Below are 19946 nucleotides of genomic sequence, written 5' to 3'. Positions count from 1 at the left end.
GGTGTCTACTGCCTTCTGTGTTCCATGTAAAGACAGAGTCAGTTGAGTTTCACATATCTTTGTTCGTAGAAGCCATATAGATTCCTACAGAAGAGAAAAGTCATAATATGTAGCCATAAAGCATGTCTCAAAATTTTATAGTAGACTGATATCAGCAACACTCCCTGCAGTTGTGTATATCTGTTTGAAGAGCCTTTTCTTGAAAATGGGAATGATGTGCACATTTTTCCAAGAACTTGGAATATTTTGTTTCTCCAGTGACATTTGATAAACTGCTGCCACAAGAGGAACACTTTCTTTTGCATAATGTATGTAGAAACATGCAGTTATCTCAGTAATGCTTCTCCTGTGTTGAGTGAATTTAATTTATCATTTGTCCTGCAGTCACATGTATCTGCCATTTTGATGTTACAACAAAACAGGAGCCATAGTATATAGTTTGATCTTCCTCAGAGACACTATTTCAGAAACCAGAATGAAGTATTATGGCTTTCTCTTTGTTTGTGTGACTTTGACCATTTTGTGACTTAAAATAAAACCAAAACTTCTTACAATTTTTTTGCCAGATCAGTAGATATAATTTTACTTTCAGATTCATTGAACTGTTCCCATTTGGCTCTCCTTGTGCTCATTTTGATTTCATTCAGTTTTTTCTCCCCTGTGAGTTTGTGGTTGTGTTGAAATCTTTGGTGAAGTTCTCTTTTTCTTTTGGAGATATTTTCTAACATAGCTGTGAACCACAGTGGATGCTTGCCATTCCTCACAACTTTGCTTGATACATCCCCATCTTATGCATATTGTACAATTTTATCATTTTATAATCAACATTTTCGGCTTAATGGATGAATGTTTTAGCCAGCCGCTGTGGCCGAGCGGTTCTAAGTGCTTCAGTCTGGAACTGCACTGCTGCTACAGTTGCAGATGTTGGATGTTGACTGCTGACAGAAAAGTCTTCTTTTATTTCTTAATGTCACTATGAATACCAATAGACAATAATCCTATAAACAGGGATGCTCAGCATTAACTGAATCAAAGTTTAGACTTGTTTGCAAACAGGAGTTCTAAGATGTTATTCTGATGAGTCAGTCCTCTCACCAAATGCTCAAGGTAGTTTTTGGATCAAGCATTTAGTACAATATTACATGACTCACTGTCTCTAATACTCACCCTAATCATTTGAGTCTCTCATCCTATAGCTGGTGAGTTGAAATCTTCCATTAGCATTGTAACATAACAAGCATAACTTAATCTAATAAAACTGGCTACTTTTATATTATTGCTGCCTCCTTTTCACAATCTCTGCATCAAATAGTTATTTTGAAGATGATTCTGTATGGGAATGACAGTTGTTGTTCACCAATGATTTTGTAACTATCCATGTAGAGAGTTGGATATTTTAATTATAACATAGAGCAGACAGTCTTTTCTAAGGAAATGAAACCATTACAATCCAGACAGTATTGTGTCCATAACTGCAGTATTAGAAGGAAAAAATCTTCATTACTTTTCACTGAAATGGACTTTGTCCCAGGAAGAATTTAATAATGCAGTTACCAAAATTTTTGAGCAGCTTCTGAATCTTACCAGAGGCTAGACAGCTAGAAAAGCAAAATTTCAAAGTTTCTTCTGGACAAAGCTTTTTGTTTCTTAAAATAATTTTTATTAAGAATCTTGCAGCTTATGTAGTGCAAAAATAATACTCTTATTCCTATTATCAAGTTGTATGTATTTATTGTTCACTATGCTAATCTGTAAATAAATTGTGCCCATATTTAAATACACGGTATCCATAATTAAAGTTCCAGTTTAAAACTGCTGCAAAAAGAGAACCACTTCTCAGAATGATGTCAAATTTGAACAGCATATTACAGACACATGAGGAAACACCATGAAAAAAAAAAAAAAAAAAAAAAAAAAAAAAAAAAAAAATTCTACCAGTAGATGGTGCTGTGTTAATGTAAATGGGGTCAGTTACAAATGACAGATGAATTGCAATATGACAGCTATGGTTTGAGTTGCACATTACACCACACATACTGTTCAATGTGCATGACTGCAGTAGGTCAGCAGTTGTGACACTGTTAGTTAGGTAGACCCATCCACCATGGTAAGGTTATACCACATCAGATGGCAGAAACCAGTTTTTAGTTGTCGTGGGGCCAAAAACTGCATAAAAAGTAGAATGACATTGGTTTCTAATTGTTGTGGGACTGATACAAAACACATTCAATATGCTGCCGAAAATTTTCAGCCACAAGCTGAAATAGATAAACACCATGTTTCACAACATATCGCACTGTCTCAGGATTCATGTTCAGAATGAGTTGCACAATGCCTGCTTTCATTTCAGGTATGTTTGTAACTGGAGCTGTGAACACAGCATGTTTCAGATAACCCAACAGCCAGAAGTCATACAGACTAAGGTCAAGTGCTCTGGACAACCAGGCTGTAGGGAAATGAAGGCTGATAATTCTTGCATTTCCAATATGCCCCTGCAGTAACCACTTCACTGACTGTATAGTGTATGGAGGAGTGCCATCTTGCGTAAAAATGATCCTACCCACACATCCATGCCGCTGAAGGTTGGAATGATGTTGGTGTACAAAAGACTCTCATAACATTTACCAGTGGTGGTGCAGGTAACAGAACAAACAGGACTCAAATCCTCAAGAAAATATGCCCTATGATAGAAAATGCCATCAACCTGCAACCTGCACTACACAGCCAACTTTCCAGAATGAAGTGGTAGCAGTTGATGTACGTGCAGATTTTATGTTGCCCATATTCTGCAATTCTATGTGTTGACATCTTGTTGCAAATGGAAATGGGCTTTGTCTGTCCACAGAATGTTCCACACCCATTCATTGTCCAATTCCATGTGAGCATGATGTTCCAGAGTGAACATTTGTCTCACTAGTGCGTCAGCAGAAAGCAACTCTTGTACTTGGGAGTTTTTGTTCAGATAGCAAAGGATGTCTTTTATTGTTTTATGCATTGTGCTTGCAGGCTTGTCTAATGTTTGGGCAATTTCTCATGCACTGCAAGTTTGTGCACCATCACTTGACCCCTCCTGCAGTGCTGTGGCCCCATCATTGACAGTCTTTGTATCTGCTGCTTTCGTCCCTCCACCACATTTTGCTTTAAAAGAACCTGTCTTTTTCAAATTTTGTAATCATTTTCTTCATACTCTTAGCAGACATTGGACCAATGCCTTTTTTCATACCCTTGTGTATTTGGAACTCCTGCATGGCTATTGATGCACAGTCACAATTTTTGTAAAACAGCTTTATCACTAGTGCCTGACCCTTCATGGAGGCAGTCATGCCTGTTGGTCATATTTTTGTTATTTATTTACTTTTATTCCATGACATTTCCTCATGTGTTTGTAATATGCTGTTCAAATTTGATGTCATTCTCAGCAGTAGTTCTGTGTTATGAAACTGGAACTTAAATGGTGGACACACTGTATAAGCTATGTTGAATAGGCTATAAACTAATCTTATGTAACTTATTACAGTATAGAGCACAGATGGTCCATTGAAAACATAACTAATTGTGACATGAAGAGTTGCATGATCTGATTCTAACAAAATTACACTAATGAAATATACATCTGAAGTAGGATACATTTGCTTGTTATCTGACATTTCTGTTTCCTCCTGATCTCTTCCTTACATTTTGTTTGACCAGTATTAATATATTTGTCAGCTGTCTTCCTTCTATTTCCATTTCCACAATTTATCTTTGTCCTTGAATTATTATCTTTGCTTATGAAACCATTAGAACATCTTTGGTATTTCAGTTTCTTCTGTTCCTTGTCCTCAGTATTGTATTTCATTTGTTTCTGGTTTGTCCCTGAACCCTAGATTTTTACAGATATTTCTGTACTTTCCCATGTTTTTATGTAGTGTGTTTTGGTCCTTTTTTCTGCTTCTTTTGGCATTCTTGTTTAATTAAATGTGTTCTCATTAAGATGGACAGCAATGATCTTTTAAAAAAAAAAATGGTAGTAGCAGGTTTCATATTGCTTTGTAAACATGTATCACCATTCTTAGTTGTAAAAATTGGTCTTTTACAGTCTGTAGTAGAATTTGCAATATAAAAATTGTATTTGTGCTTATGATGATGCTTCCATCTTTCTATAACAATTATTTGTTTCTTCCTAAACTAGCCTCTCTCTAGACTCTCTTGCACTAAACCTTTCTCTTCACATGTAGAAAAGTTGATTCTCTTTCTATGTTATGCCACTTTCAGGGGATTTTGAAATTAAATCCAGAAAAACTGAAATTTTGGATCAGACCCCGCAAATGAAGTCAACATGGAATCACTTCAACTAAGAATATTCTTATTAATTTGTGGTGCTTTGTAGCACTCAGTCGACTGCAGTTCTTGTATTATTTGGTGTGGTACCCACTGGTAAAAGAGTATGTAATTTTCCAATAAAAGTGTAATTCTTTGTTATAAGTTGGAAATGTGTATTTCCAGATGCTAAATGTTTCTATTGTCATCGATTGCTGTATGTACAAATTTCATTAAGTTACAAATATAGTTCGGAAGTTCTGGTAGAATGTTTGTTGGGCTATAGTACACACACACACACACACACACACACACACACACACACACACACACAGAGAGAGAGAGAGAGAGAGAGAGAGAGAGAGAGAGAGAGAGAGAGAGCGGGGGGGGGGGGGGGGGGGGGGGGGGATGGATATGTGCACCTGTGTTCCTGTTGGTAATAAAGATGAGAACAATTGTAAAAGAAAATAACAATTTGATGTTACACTTTGTGAAACTGCAGTAAATAATCATACTTTGCAACAAAATATTTCTGATAGAAACTAGATATTACTCATATAAAGGCTGCTCTCTCTCTCTCTCTCTCTCTCTCTCTCTCTCTCTCTTTCTCTCTCTCTCTGTTGTCTCTGTCTCCTCAAAAAGACATCTGTTGAAAAGACAAATCATAATATTAGGCATTTTATAGGTTGGAGGTAGCAGTTGTGAAGATAGTGACTTTCATTGTTTAGCATACAACCACAAATGTAAGGAATGTAATACACAGCTACGTGTTCTAGGCTTCAGGATCCCATCAGGGTGACTGCATTCGAGCACGTGCGAGTGTGTGTGTGTGTGTGTGTGTGTGTGTGTGTGTGTGTGTGTGTGTGTGTGTGTGTGTGTGGATGGTTGAACTGAGATAGCCAGGTGGTGGAAGCTTGACTCCCAAAATGCGTAGTTGTGGGTTACGTTCTTGTATTTGTGTGCTTTATACTAAATAACAATAATGAAATTGTCATTAGTTTTTACAATAAGGTATTATTTATTAAACATTTCTTGATCTCTGGGATCCATATCTCATCCTCACAGGTGGTTGAGGAGTTTGGGCCACCAGTGTTTTGTGTCAGGCCACTGCAAGCCTTAGTGAACCAACAATAACAGTACCATGTCAACAATAACAGTACCATGTCTAGCTTCATAGTAGCCATTACATAAGTGTATAATCTGTCAAGCTATCACATTGTTTACTTCATTTTAATGAGTGACTAAAGAATTCCAAGATTAGTGTGGATGATATTTCTATGTGTGTGTGACTGTTACTTCAACTTCGATAGTTTCGCAGAACAGAGTGCAAAGTACATGTGCAGTGACAACATTGCATAAGGAAAGTGGTGCTTGTTCCCCCTTTCTTCTCATGACAATGCTTGCATCTCCCACACTCTACACCCTCCTTTCAATAGGGAAAAAAAAGTATGACAGATACTGGGCACTGTAATTAAATGATACTTAACACTGAGCTAGCATATAATTCATTATCATGCTCACATTAGGAGAAAAGGAAAGCTGTTTGAGTAACATGAAGGGGACCTTAGTTTTTGAATCCATCTATTTTTAATTTCCTAGCTGGCATGTGCAGAACTGAAGCCTCATAACCTGAAATTACTTTTTATTGGTAGCCATACAGTTCAGTGACAAACACAAAATACTTGAGTTAAATTTTTAACAAATTCATATATATACACATTTATTCAACATAGACATTGTCACTGTAATGAGAACCAGTCTCTATCAATTGAAAATTCTCTATATGTTACTCTACTGCTAAGTTTTGCAAAATGTGTCATATTAATTTTCATCCTAAACAATGTCATTATACAAACAATTATTGCAACATTCCTTCTTGGTGTTATGAACCAGACTTCGCATTCAATGGTAGATCATCTACACAATTACTAACAAAGAGATAGAGGGGCTGGCCAGTACTTACCTCAGCTCAGTACAGCCGATAGAGACACAAAAAACAACCGAAAATTTAAGCTCCTAGCTTTCGGAATAAAGAATATCTTTGGCTTCCCTCTGACAACCATGCCTCCATCCTTGCTACCTTCCCTGTTTTCCTTTCCCTGTTGCTTCATAACCTGGGTTGTGAGTAACTAAATCCACTTTCCCTTCTTCCCTTTCTTTCCCCTCTCTCCTCCCTGATGAAGGAACATTTATTCCGAAAGCTAGGAGCTTAAATTTTCGGTTGTTTTTTGTGTCTCTATCGGCTGTACTGAGCTGAGGTAAGTACTGGCCAGCCCCTCTATCTCTTTGTTAGTAATTGTTTCACATCTTTATATGAGATTTTCCATTAATTATTTAGATCATCTACACAGTCTGTTCCTGTTGTATAGTTGCCTATACTCTGTTCACCAGTATATAACAGTACTTTACAGTCCACAGGATTCACTCTCAACACTGTAAAAGTAATAGCCAACTAACAGAAATTCATCACATAGTGACAGTGAGCGTAATTGTATTTCAAGTCTCCGTTCATCAAAATAATACCACTCATCATCATCTTCTGCACATACATATCATGTTATTCACACTAGAAAAGCTAAAAAATATGAACCTTTTGCAGGCTGTAATAAACATTATGGTAAATGTAAGTCACTGACCTTCATTGGTGTGAATAAGACAAACCTGTTACTGAAGTCATGGTAGTTGGCACACTTCCATTGAGATGTCAATAGCAGTAAGTGGCCTTTTTAAACAGGTCTTACTTAAGAGTTTACCAAATATGTACTTTTTATGCATAGGTCTTACTTGGGAGATTTCAGGTGCTAACTGAACTGCTACCAAGGAGATTCCCAAAGCTGTAATGTAATGTTTACAATAAGTTGTTAATGGTGTAGCAGCGCATCCAGAACTGAAGATTTTTGGGTTGGAAGGGGTGTTTATAAAGTGGTGGATGGTATTTTAAAATCTGAAGAAGCTGTAAGATGAGAATTTAATAATGTAGATAATCTATTGTCTTCATTAATGATTTAGTTTAATAAAACAGTAGTTAGCTGGAAAATTATATAAGTTTGGAAAATTATATGAGTTCTCAGTACTATTTCATTAGCACACTGTATGACTCCATGGTGGATTATCTGTTTATGAGTAAAGTTGTCACGCTTGATAGGTTCTCTGGAATTACACCAGATATATTGTAAAAACCACACAATATTTCAGTGACTTGTTCTACTGTCGTATCGCTGAGAAGCTCGCCAATTTATATGTTGGCTTACTAGAACAGTACGGGTGCCAGTGGGGGCATAACATCATCAAAGACCAATAGTAGATGGCATTGAATACCAGGGCCCTCTGCTGGAGAAATGGGTCACAGTCTGTGCAAGTGCACAGCGGTGTGAGAAAATGCGGCCGGGAGCAACGGATCCCGTTAGTGCGCATGAGGTCTGGAGCTCGATTTAAGCATCTGCGCTAAGGTTTCCCATCTGCGTTGACTCAGTGCAGTTACTAATCTGTGGCTGACGATTTCTTAGTGCCGCCAAGGCTGGCTCCCAGGCTTTTCTCAGGTGAAACCCTGTGTCTCTGTTTATTAGGTAATTGCTTATACGTTTTTAAACTGCCTCTTTGATGATGGAGTCCCAGTATGTGGAAGCATTAGAGAGGATCTTGGTTTCTTCATAGTTCATGCCATGTCCCTTGTCAAGGCAGTGTTCAGCAACCGCAGATCTCTCTGGCTGACCCAACCTTGTGTGACGTTTATGTTCGTCGCATCTGTCTTTAACCGTACGACACATCTGGCCAATATAAGACCTCCCACGGCGGCACGGGATTTTATATATTCCTGGTCTCCTCAGGCTGAGATTGTCTTTAACAGAGCCCAGCATTGATTGCACTTGTGCCGGAGACCGGAACACACATTTAATCCGGTATTTCTAGAAAATTCTGCCCATCTTAAAAGACGCGCCACCGACATACGGAAGAAAATGCATTCCAGATCTGCTTCTCGGAGTACCCATTCTGGGCAAACACAGAGCGGAGATGGCTAAGCTCTGCCAATAAGGTGTCCTGATCTGAGATGGCTCTACCCCTATGCACTAGCGCCCGCAATGCACCGCTGCGCTGTGAGGGATGATGACAGCTCGTAGCTTGTAAATACAAGTCTGTGTGCATAGGCTTCCAGAACACACTGTGACCCAAGGAGCTGTCTCCTTTTCTATGAATCAAAACATCCAGAAACAGAAGCTCACCATCTTTCTCTACCTCCATGATGAAACTGATGCTTGGATGGAGGGAGTTCACATGTTCCAGGAAAGAAGGAAGCGTTGCTGTCCTATACAGCCATACCACAAACGTATCATCTACATATCTCTAAAAACATTTGTGTTTCAAAACCACCATCTGAAGTGCTTTGTCCTTGAAATCTTCCATAAAAAGATTGGCTACTATGGGAGACAGAGGCCTACCCATAGCAACACCGTCAGTCTGCTCAAAATACTGGTCGTTGAATAAAAAGTAAGTCAAGGTAAGCATGTGTTTGACAAGGTGTAAGATGTCCTCTTCCAGCTTAGCTCCTATGAGTTGTAATGAGTCCATCAGAGGCACTGGTGTGAAAAAAGAAACCACATCAAAACTCACTAGTAAATCGGTAGATTCAAGGTGCAGGTTCTTCAGTCACCGTATAAAATCTTCTGAGTTTTGAATATGGTGTTCACATTTCCCCACCATGGGACTCAGAAGAGAAGCCAGATGTTTAGCTAGGTGGTATGTTGGGGAACCTATCTTACTAACGATTGGGGCGAAGCCGAATATTCTCATTATGTATCTTTGGCAGGCCATAAAGTTGTGGGGGAACTGGTTCTCATTTTCTTAAACTCGTCTTCAGATGGTCAGGGAGTTGGCTGGATTTGAGGAGAGCAGATGTCTTCCATTGTATGGCATCTGTCATATCTTTCTGGAGATGATGATATGCTGCATCCTGTAATAAGTCCATCATCTTGCCGAAATATGATGTAGCAGGCAGATGAACAGTGGCGTTACCCATGTCAGGTGGTAAAATTACTATATCATTGTCTTCTTTTAAAGAACTAAGTGCTCTTCTTTCTTCAATGGTGATGTTCTGTTTGGATGCAGGCATCATAGTTATTGATCTGCAAGCCTCTTGCCTTATTTCTTCAGCAGCATCATTCAGAAGTTATAAAACAGCATTGACGAACTCCTTGATGGGCAAGGTCTTGGGAGCAGGTGCAATATTAAGTCCCTTTTCTAACACTGACATTGCAGTGTCACTCAGTTGTTTATCTGTGAGATTAAACACAGTCCATCTGCTAAATTTCTCTTCTTGCAATGACCGGTGTGTAAGGCGTTGGAACTTATAAATTTGATGTGCAGTGATATGTTGCCACACCCAGTCTGAAAGTACACAAGTAGCACTGTCCACCCACTCCCAGGAATTCGCTGACAGACACAACGATATCTTCAGATGAAGTGAGACCAGGCTTCTGGAGACTTGGTCTAATACTCGTCTGGTATAACGGATTATTTCTCTCACCAGTGTCCTGTTTGCTTGTTGTTTAATTCTCCTGACTACCACAAAGTCCACTTAAAGGGTAAACTTGGCGAAAGTTGGTGTAGTTTGCTGGTCCCAACATCTCAGTAAGAATGTGAGAGAGCACAACAGTCTCTCCCTTTTGTTGCAAAGTTTATCGAACTCACATACTGTGTTAACCATCTCCTCCCCATAGAGGTACCAGATGTGCTGTTCGAGGCTTTCCCAGCACTACATCTGCTTGATAGGTTCCTGGGAATTACACAGGATAATATTGTAAAAACCACACAATATTTCAGTGAGACAACTGCCCGCCATCTTCAGGTGCTACTGTCACGTTGCTGAGAAGTTCGCCAATTTATATGTTGGCTTTCTAGTATAGCTCAGGTGCCAGCAGGGGCATAATGTCATCGAAGACCAACTGTAGAGTCTTGAATCCACCGATTTGCTAGTGAGTTTTGATGAGGTTTCTTTGTACACATGAGTGCCTCTGATGGACTCATTACAACTCATAGGAGCTAAGCTGGAAGAGGACATCTTACACCTTTTCAAACACCTTCTTACCTCGACTTACTTTTTATTCAGTGACCAGTATTTTGAGCAGACTGACGGTATTGCTATGGGTAGCCATCTGTCTCCCATAGTAGCTAATCTTTTTATGGAAGATTTCAAGGACAAAGCACTTCAGATGGCGCTTTTGAAACACAAATGTTTCTAGAGATATGTAGATGATACGTTTGTGGTATGGCCGCATAGGACATCAATGCTTCCTTCTTTTCTGGAACATCTGATATCCCTCCATCCAAGCATCTGTTTCACCAGGAGGTGAAGAAAGATGGTGAGCTTCTGTTTCTGGATGTTTTGGTTCATAGAAAAGGAGGCAGCTCCTTGGATCACAGTGTATTCCGGAAGCCTATGCACACAGACTTGTATTTACAAGCTACGTGCTGTCATCATCCCTCACAGCACAGCGGTGTATTACGGACGCTAGTGCATAGGGGTAGAGCCATCTCAGATCAGGACACCTTATTGGCAGAGCTTAGCCATCTCCGCTCTGTGTTTGCCCAGAATGGGTACTCCGAGAAGCAGATCTGGAATGCATTTCGACCAGCATGCTCCACACCTCAAGAACAGCCTGAAGAAGCAGAGAACACCCCGGGGTTGGTTTTTTTACCATATGTCAGTGGTGTGTCTTTTAGGATGGGTAGAATTTTCTAGAAATACCGGATTAAATGTGTTTTCCAGGCTCCAGCACGAGTGCAATCAGTGTTGGACTCTGTTAAAAAAACCTCTGCCTGAGGAGACCAGGAATATATAAAATCCCATGCCACTGTGGGAAGTCTTATATTGGCCATGTGTCGTATGGTTAAATACAGATGCAACGAACATAAACATTACACAAGGTTGGATCAGCCAGAGAAATCTACGGTTGCTGAACACTGCCTTGACAAGGGACACGGCATGAACTACAAAGAAACCAAGATCCTTTCTTATGCTTCCACATACTGGGACTCCATCATCAAAGAGGTGGTCAAAATACGTATAAGCAATGACCTAATAAACAGAGACACAGCATTCCACCTGAGCAAAGCCTGGGAGCCAGCCTTGGCAGCACTAAGGAATTGTCAGCGCAGATTAGCAACTGCACTGAGTTAACGTAGATGGGAAACCTTAGCGCAGATGCTTAAATCGTGCGCCAACACCTCGTGTGCACGAATGGGTCCATCTCCCCCAGCCGCATTTTCCCACGTCGCAGCACTTCTGCACACTGGTACTCTTTAGAACTGTTTATCATTAAAGCTAATTGCAAGGTTCCAAAGCAACAGTTGCATAAGTCGTTTTCTACTAACTTCTGAGACATTTAATGTTTTGAGTTTAGTAGAGCAGAAAAATAAAGCTACATAATAACAGAATTTATAAATTTTACAAGATAAAGAAAGGAAGGGCATGCATGTAAGTAAAGAAAACCTGATATATTTTAAATTTGAAATTATATATTCCTATTTCATTATTACAAATGATTAATAAAGTACTATAAATTATCAGAAACTGAGCATTAATCATTATATTACCACTACAATAATAATCATTCTGAAATGAAAAAAGCCTACAGTTGCATTGTCATTATCACCACTAGCATTGTCATGATCATTTTATCTTTGGTTTTAATTGAACTCATATTTTCCTTCCTGATTTTTTGTAGATAATTAAAATTTTCAGAGTAGGTACATAACATTGTATCAAAAAATCCAACATATGTTTCAGGTGGACATAAATTGACACCCAGTTATCTTAAAACAGATTTCTGCTGTAGTCCAATGCACACATTTTTTTCAAATGCAGTTGCCTGAATGACTTACTTTCATTAAAAGTACACGTTTACCATTTGCTGTATGTTTAGAAATACTTTTGATTTATGATGATGGGAACTTTGTGCACTTAAAATCTTGACTATTAGTACCAACTAAACTCTCATAGTGAATGCATAGAACTGGAAACCAGTTTTTTTATCTCTATGTCTCTTCCCTCATTAATAGTGTTTTGGGTTTGTGATACTCTGAAATAATCCTGCTCCATTTCAGAGAACAAATAGTTTTTCCTTTCAGGAATTCATAATAGTATTGTCTCAATAAAATTATACATGTGAACTATATTCTTAGAGGCAGATTCATTATTTCTAAAAATGTGAGTCATACAACAAAGAAATGACTGGAAATAAGAAACCTGTGATCCATTATATCTAGCTGGAAATTGTTATGTCAAGTAATCCTCATCATGTGAGATGTACTTTTATATTATGGTTTTGCCCAGTACTCTTCTCTCTCCTTTGCCCTCCTCCCTTACAGCACAGCGTACCAAAATTTGTCAATTGCAAGATGCTTTGTAATGTTAGCAATACCTTTTGCAAATATTTTGATTTTATCTGAGACCCATATGAAATGTTTTTCAGTTGAGATTGTTCCAAAACTCCAATCTTGATGTCACTAAGGTTGCAACAGTCTGCAGGGAGATGAACAGCATCATATCTTGCCACACCAAGTAACCTCCTTGTTGCATGTCAGTAAACTGAGACTCTTACATATACCTCTGTTTAAGTTTACCATGTATTCACTACCATGAGAAATGTAATGTGAACCACTGCTGCAAATGGAAAAACTGTTGATTCTACTGTTTATGAGGTACATGAGCCGAAATTGGAAAAAAAGACTTGGTTACACCAGCATTGCAATGAACCCTCAATTTTTCATGATACATGTTTAAAAAGCCTGTAAATTAATACCTTACATAAAAAGCAATTAAGTCTCTACCTTAGTAAACTGTTGAGTTTCTAATTTTAAACTGTTATTCATTTACTACAACACACTTATAAGGTTTGAGTATGTTGATTAATAGCAAAGAATGATAGTTACTCTGTACAGTTTATGGCTGCTGAAGTTGGGTTAATTTCAGTGTCCTGTTAACTTTTCTTAGATAGTGAGTGCCGTATCAGAATAAAGTGTAGTTAGGCAATGTCACAGTGAGGAGTGTTGTGGCAGAATGCAGGTGTATTTCCTCAATAAAGATATTACACCAATGGCCTACATGAAGTGATACTCAGTGATGAATCACCAGCTTTTTATGCAACAAAATCCAGTTTCATTCCAATTTATCTGGTTCTTATCATCCATCTCTTTAAGCTTGTGTCGACATTTTCAAGAACAATTAAATTCTAACATTATATGATAGAGAATCAAAGAACATTTTTGTGCATTGTTGAATGTCCAGCTTGTTATTTTATGCTATTTGTATCTCAGGAGTGTCACCCTGAACTGAGATAAGTTGATTTTGTAAATGTTAGTTACTGAAGTTATTGGAAGCTTATTCATAAAGTTTTCAAGCTTGTATACACTGTTACTCTCAGTTTTTGTACTTACTTTATCTGAAGCTGCCAGACAAGCATGACTGTGAAATGGTGTTTCCTTTGCGTGGATTTATTTGCTTTAACACTTTTAGATTGAAATAACAGGTAAAAAAATGTTTTTACCATTGAAATTGTTCTGTTGTGATTAGACTCAAGTCTGATGAAACTATGTACCAACTGAATGTGAAGTGAAGACTAACAATGTTGAACAACTTCATTTTCTAAATGTAAATGCAGCTTACCAGTTTAGTGAATAAATCATTTCTTCATTTCTTCTTACTTAAATATTATTCTTCATAAGGAATTGATAGGAAGATCAGGATGGAAAAAATGTGTATAATCTCCTTATGAAGCATAACATTATTTTGTTTACTGAAGTGGTTGTTTTCCTTTTTTGCAGAGAGGCAGTTGTTCTCGTTCACCATCACAGAGCCCCAAAACAAGATTTGGTTCTAACCTACCATTTGTATGAGACACTCAGAAACAGATGTACAAGAAATTTCTCAAAATCTCTAAGTTTCAGTACACCCTGATCATGAAAGCTGTGGAACATTTAGGAAAAGGATGGTTAACTGTAATGTACTGGATGAGTAATTTTAAACTGGAGAGTTTACAGTATCTTCAAAGTATTCAGTATATTATAAAATATGAACAAGAAGGGAAAAAGCAAGAGTGACATACACAGTATATTTGTACTAGACAATCATCATTATATTTCCATATCACATGAAACTAATTGTGGAAATAATCAGAAGCAAGAGGGCAGTCTATGCCTTGTGAACTAAACGTTTCCAAGTACAGATCTGTTATTGAAATATCACAACAAAGTCTTAACAAATTTCAGTTCACAATTACATATCCATGAACATAGAACGTTAATATTCTGCTTTCATAGACCTCCTTTCAGTATCTTCTTGCCAGATAAATGATCTCTAATTTGATGGATTAATGTTCTGATTGAAAAATCATTTATGTATTAATTTTGTTTGTGTGTGGTACCTATCTTGACTTAAGCTACTGCTTAAATTGCAGTGACTGTTTGCATAATGCTGCAGAAAGTGTAAATCAGAATAATGAACATTTATTAAAAATTAAAAAAAGTTTATTTTGATGTCTAAATTTATTATGTTTACAATTTCTCTCTGGAATTACATTGTCATCCAGTGTAAATCTTGTTCTTCAAATACTTTTTGTTTTATTATTCTGCATTTGTATCTGTTTTTGAGACAGATGTTTTTTAAAATACTTTCAAGAAGAAGCACCAGATTTAAAAGAAACATAGAGTGATCATGTATGAAACGATGAAATTCTGTTGATCTCTTTTGTAATGAGTATTGGAGTGCAATCATAAGAAATTTGTTCTTGATACATATGGAACCCAAGTTGGGAAAATTATATTTTTTACAACAGATAGTCACCTTATATTTGTATAAAATATTTTTTAAAACTGTGTATATAATTACTGTTTGCTGTTTTGACGTGTGTTTTCCAATAAATTGTAAATCATATAATTTTGTTTTCATCTGTTGTATGAGCCCTACATCCAAAATTAGCCAAATAGTGTCTGCTGTCCTTAGTACAAGGAACTGCTGTTTTGATTCATGACAGACAGGTGACATATACTATGAGCTCTCAAAAATAGCTGTTCAGATTATGATATGAACAGAAATCACTGCAGTTAGTCTAGTGATAGTCTCAAACCCCTTTGCAAAACTGACACAGTATCATAATCAGAAAAAGAATACACATAAATCAATGTACATCAGTCATAATTCTGGGTATTATTTTCTTAGAAGAAATGGGAATTATAAAACTAATTTTTATAGAGTAAAGCACTAAAATCTTGTATTAGTAACAATGAAGAGTGAGTTTATAGCAGCAATGAGCACCAATATTAAATTTATTTTCTTCTTTTTTAATGTAGGTCTGAAAGCAACCACACTAATTATATTATTGAAAAACTGACATAATACACTGCTATCTCACTGCTTAATACATCTGATAGTTCTATGAGGAAACATAATTATTTTCCTTCTGATAAATGTACATTACAAACTGTACAACCTTACAGCACAAGACAGTGCCCTCTGCATAACCTGGACTACCTCCATTTACATTAATAGCAAGTAAATGAGTCATGGCACTGTGATACTGTCACCTTCCTCTGTGTCAACCACACGGGAATACAACAGTGTTAATGGAAAAGAAGTGAGAGTGGATGTTGAAATATTTCATACTACAGAATGACAGCACATTACAACACAAACATTTAACACACACAATCTCTTTGTTTATAAATACCAAGAGTCAATCACTATCCACTGTACAGGTCTTATATGAACAGATTACATTCTCTGGAACTACACAAGGAAGTTTGTTTTGCATAATAGCCAAACTTTTTTCCTGTGCTTACACTGAAAAAAAAAAAAAAAACACATCACTGCTTCACTACCTCTATTTTTTCTAGTTCAGAACTAGAAATGAATCAACTGTGGGTAAATGTTCAGTCTTAGCTATTGCTAATGATAAGCAATTACTTCTGGCTTAGGTATTTCCACTTATATTTCTGAGGAAAATCACCAGCTGTTTTGAAGCAGTCCTTTGAAAATACTAGGTACCTCATTTCGTGGGCAAGGAGATAGTAATCTCTCACCTCCCATCATAGTGATAGGATTTTCTGCATGGTACTGTATCATATCACCTGGAACATATAAACTTACCTTCACAAATCATGTTTTTATCTTGGAATTAAGTTACATGTGTCTTATAATAAAGAAAAATAAACACAAATTAATCTAGGCACAAAATCCAGTCAGATAGTGTAATACACTATGTGTTTAAATGGAAAGCAAAACATAGACCACAGTCTTTTGGTAGCAATAATATCCATTTCTAACACAGCTGGGTTTTAGTTCTACAGTATAAAGCACAATTTAGGAAGCACAAAAACAGAAGAAAAGAGAAAAAAGGAAGTTACTTAGTTGCTGAAAGAAAGAAAAATTCACTCCAGATCATGACTCACAATACACATTAGGTGCAGGAAAAAATATGGAGTTAACATTTGATTAGCAACCAAATTTGTGAACTACTCTTAATAAGCTATGGCAATGAGAAGGTTCATGGGGCGAACTAAACTCAGACCAAGTAATGGATGCACAATGCTGAACTAAGGTGAGTGATAATTTGTCCTCTCAGTAATGCACTTCCTATCTATGGCTCTTCATTTTCACTGGAATATGTGTTGTTTGAACTAAAAAAGAATGAAAATGAAAAGAATCCAATCAGGAGCACAACATCTTTGAATCTATTTCATTGCATAACAAAAACTGTAAAATGAATGAAGAATATGAATGGGTTTGAAATCTGAGTTTCTCATTGTGTGTAAAATATTCAAATACTTATGGGAATGAAGCCAGGGGACCAACAGCCACTGCTATTTCCACAGGTGTACACTCTGTCATTTTCAAGTCACAAATGCCGCAAGGGAATGCTGTGCAAGGGAACTTAAAACTTTGATTTTTAAAGCATACCATAAAGATGAATTACACTCTCTCTCTCTCTCTCTCTCTCTCTCTCTCTCTCTCTCTCTCTCTCTCTCCCTCTCTCTCTCTCTGTTCACACTAGTGCCATCACAAAACCAAAGACGTACCGCATCGGAAGTTATCGAGAGTGAACATCAACAGTCCAATGTTTGAGTTGCATTTGTCTCTTGTAAATGATAGGGTGTAAACCTGTTGAGATATTGGCAATTGTCAAAAAGTCACCCAGCTCCAATCTCATAAGTTATTTGAACATGAATAGGTTTGCTAAACAAACAGTAAATTTGTCATTACCAGTCATACTGACATACTTTGCAGTACTAAGATACTTTATTTAAAGATGGATTATCTTTGAAAACTCCAAGTGAACAATGTTTATCATTTAACTAACAAAGTGTTGAGAGATAGAAGTCTCATACACACGGATGTCTATAACACTTCCACTATATTGGTGGTCCTTTCATTATTATGAATTCGCCAATTCCCATTGACAAAGAATTGCAAGCAAACTGCATCAGAGAATTTTTATAATTATAATTATCACTAACGAATAAGGTTTTTTCATAATTATGCAGTATCTGCAGAAATTAACAGTATTAAATACAGCTGATCCTAGTTGTTGTTGAGGTCTTCAGTCCAGAGACTGGTTTGATGCAGTTCCCGATGCTACTATATGCAGTGCAAGCTGCTTCATCTGAGTAACTACTGCAACCTACATCCATCTGAATCTGTTTAGTGTATTCATGCCTTAGTCTCCCTCTACAATTTTTACCCTCCACACTTCCCTCCAATACTGAACTGATGATCTCTTGATGCCACAGAATGTGTCCTACTGATCCCTTCTTCTAGTCAGGTTGTGCCACAAATTTCTCTTCTCCCCAATTCTATTCGGTATGTCATTCTATAACTTTTTGTGTGTTTCACAAATAATGAAAGGAGTAAAGGGAACCACTCACCATATAGTTGGAGCATTGAGCAGTCAATGGGTACACTAAGAAAAATGAAATCATTTAGCCTGCTTTAATGGGCAAACAAATACCAACAGCTAAAATGTGAGAAAACATTATCTAAAAATAAAAGAACACTTTTTGGCCTGCACGTAAATGATTGTGTGTTGCTCAGTATAAACCACAAGAAGACTGCTTGAAGGACTTCATGGAAGGTGTATTGCTTGATAGAGATGGTTCTGGTATATTCTGAAGATTTTTCAGCCATGTAGAAAAGGGTGCTTTGATAATTTGATAGGTTCCTGAATGATAAAAGAGGTACTTAGCTATGGACAACTCAGTTTTGCTATTTACACAGTGCTATGAGGAAGACTATTCTATTACCATCTATGCTGTTCATGATAATTATTACATCCACCAGGCTAAAACTATTACTGAATGATACTGAGTGCGCAACATGTCAATTGCATCTACATTACATCATACACTCCAATGCATGGCTTACAGCAAGGGTTACTCATTGTGCTAAAACCATTGTCCTCTCTTCCCATTTCTTTGTAGAGGAATAAAGCTAATAAGAACCCCTTCATTAAAAGTTGATTTTCTCTAATTTGATCCACATAGTGATTACACAAAATATGTGTGGAGTGGACACAACGGCCAGTCAGTACCTTTGGACCTTCATGGCTTGATGGGGTGGAGTTTTTTTTCAGTTTTTAGGAAGCAATGTATTTTTTGATATGTATAGGAATGTGGGATCTCCGTATTTTGAGAGTACAGCTTTCTGTGGTATATAAAGCATTTACAGGGTATCCCATTGGAATTTCTCAAGATTTTTACAGTGATCTTGCACTGAGTAAATAAACCCATGATGACTCCTTTATATTGTTTTCAATAAGGAAACTTTGCAAGTCTCCTACACCAACAAACAAAGGTTGTGAATTATGGTTTTGTCAGTGGCTTCATGAGAGAATTCATCTTCCTTATTTTTTTGCAATAAATATCAGTCAGTCATCTGCTTTCTCAATAGGTACAGCTATGTGGTAACTATCATAGAGTCTTCTGGGCAGATCTTCCTGTATGTTTGAGATTCATGAGACTTCCAAGACTGGTGATAACTGTGTGCATAATCAATTGATATTGAATCTTTTAATCCATTTATTTATGTGACACTACAGTGAGAGTCAGCTGTCAGCATTTGCATCAGTACTGATAATTTGCAAACCTTCCTGCATTTTGTAGCAATTTCCTTGTGACCTTACCGTTCTGTAAACACCTGAACTGTTAGCAAAAATATAATGTAATTGGATAGAAAAAATATACTCACCAACCAGCAGCAGGAGAACACATATATAAAGGTATAGACATTTTTAAGGTTTTGCAGCCAGTAGCTCCTCCTCCTGGCAGAAGGGCTGAAAAACTTCATCAGTTCTTTTTCTTAGCCCCTCTTTCTTCCTCTTCAACCCTTCTGCTAGAAGATGGAGTCACTGGCTCTGAAAGCTCACAAATTTCTATACCTTTATATGTGTGTTCTCCTACCACCACTTGGTGAGCAGATTTTTAATCCATCCACTTACATTAGTGAACATCCATACAGAGGTAGAAACATTGTCTGCCAGGTCACTTGCACGTATCATGAACAGTGGTGGTTCTTACATATGTTTGTGGTTAACCAAACACTACCTTTGCTTCTGATTATGCCACCACATAAGCAACAATGCTGAGCTTTATTTGCTGGTAAG

General features: G+C 37.2%; 2 protein-coding genes across 11 annotated transcripts in view; one reads left to right on the top strand and one right to left on the bottom strand.

Moving 5' to 3' along the window:
* Window positions 1-15226, top strand: part of LOC126323281 (uncharacterized) — a 398774-nt gene extending 383548 nt beyond the window's left edge. For 3 of the 7 annotated variants that reach the window (XM_049994670.1, XM_049994668.1, XM_049994669.1), the window contains exon 10: window positions 14119-15226. In XM_049994670.1, coding sequence (XP_049850627.1) covers window positions 14119-14190 — 72 coding nt within the window. In that variant the 3' untranslated portion in view covers window positions 14191-15226. The remainder of the gene's footprint in view (window positions 1-14118) is intronic. The other 4 variants (XM_049994672.1, XM_049994673.1, XM_049994674.1 and 1 more) reach the window with 2 other exon arrangements.
* Window positions 14339-19946, bottom strand: part of LOC126323356 (SH2 domain-containing protein 4B-like) — a 575575-nt gene continuing 569967 nt past the window's right edge. For all 4 annotated transcript variants that reach the window (XM_049994677.1, XM_049994676.1, XM_049994675.1 and 1 more), the window contains one exon: window positions 14339-16419. In XM_049994677.1, coding sequence (XP_049850634.1) covers window positions 16295-16419 — 125 coding nt within the window. In that variant the 3' untranslated portion in view covers window positions 14339-16294. The remainder of the gene's footprint in view (window positions 16420-19946) is intronic.

Source organism: Schistocerca gregaria, chromosome 2 (assembly GCF_023897955.1).
Source record: "Schistocerca gregaria isolate iqSchGreg1 chromosome 2, iqSchGreg1.2, whole genome shotgun sequence".
In the NCBI taxonomy this organism is placed as follows: Eukaryota; Metazoa; Arthropoda; class Insecta; order Orthoptera; family Acrididae; genus Schistocerca; species Schistocerca gregaria.
The sequence above is the reverse complement of the archived record's forward strand: the minus strand, read 5'-3'. Positions and strand labels throughout refer to the sequence as shown.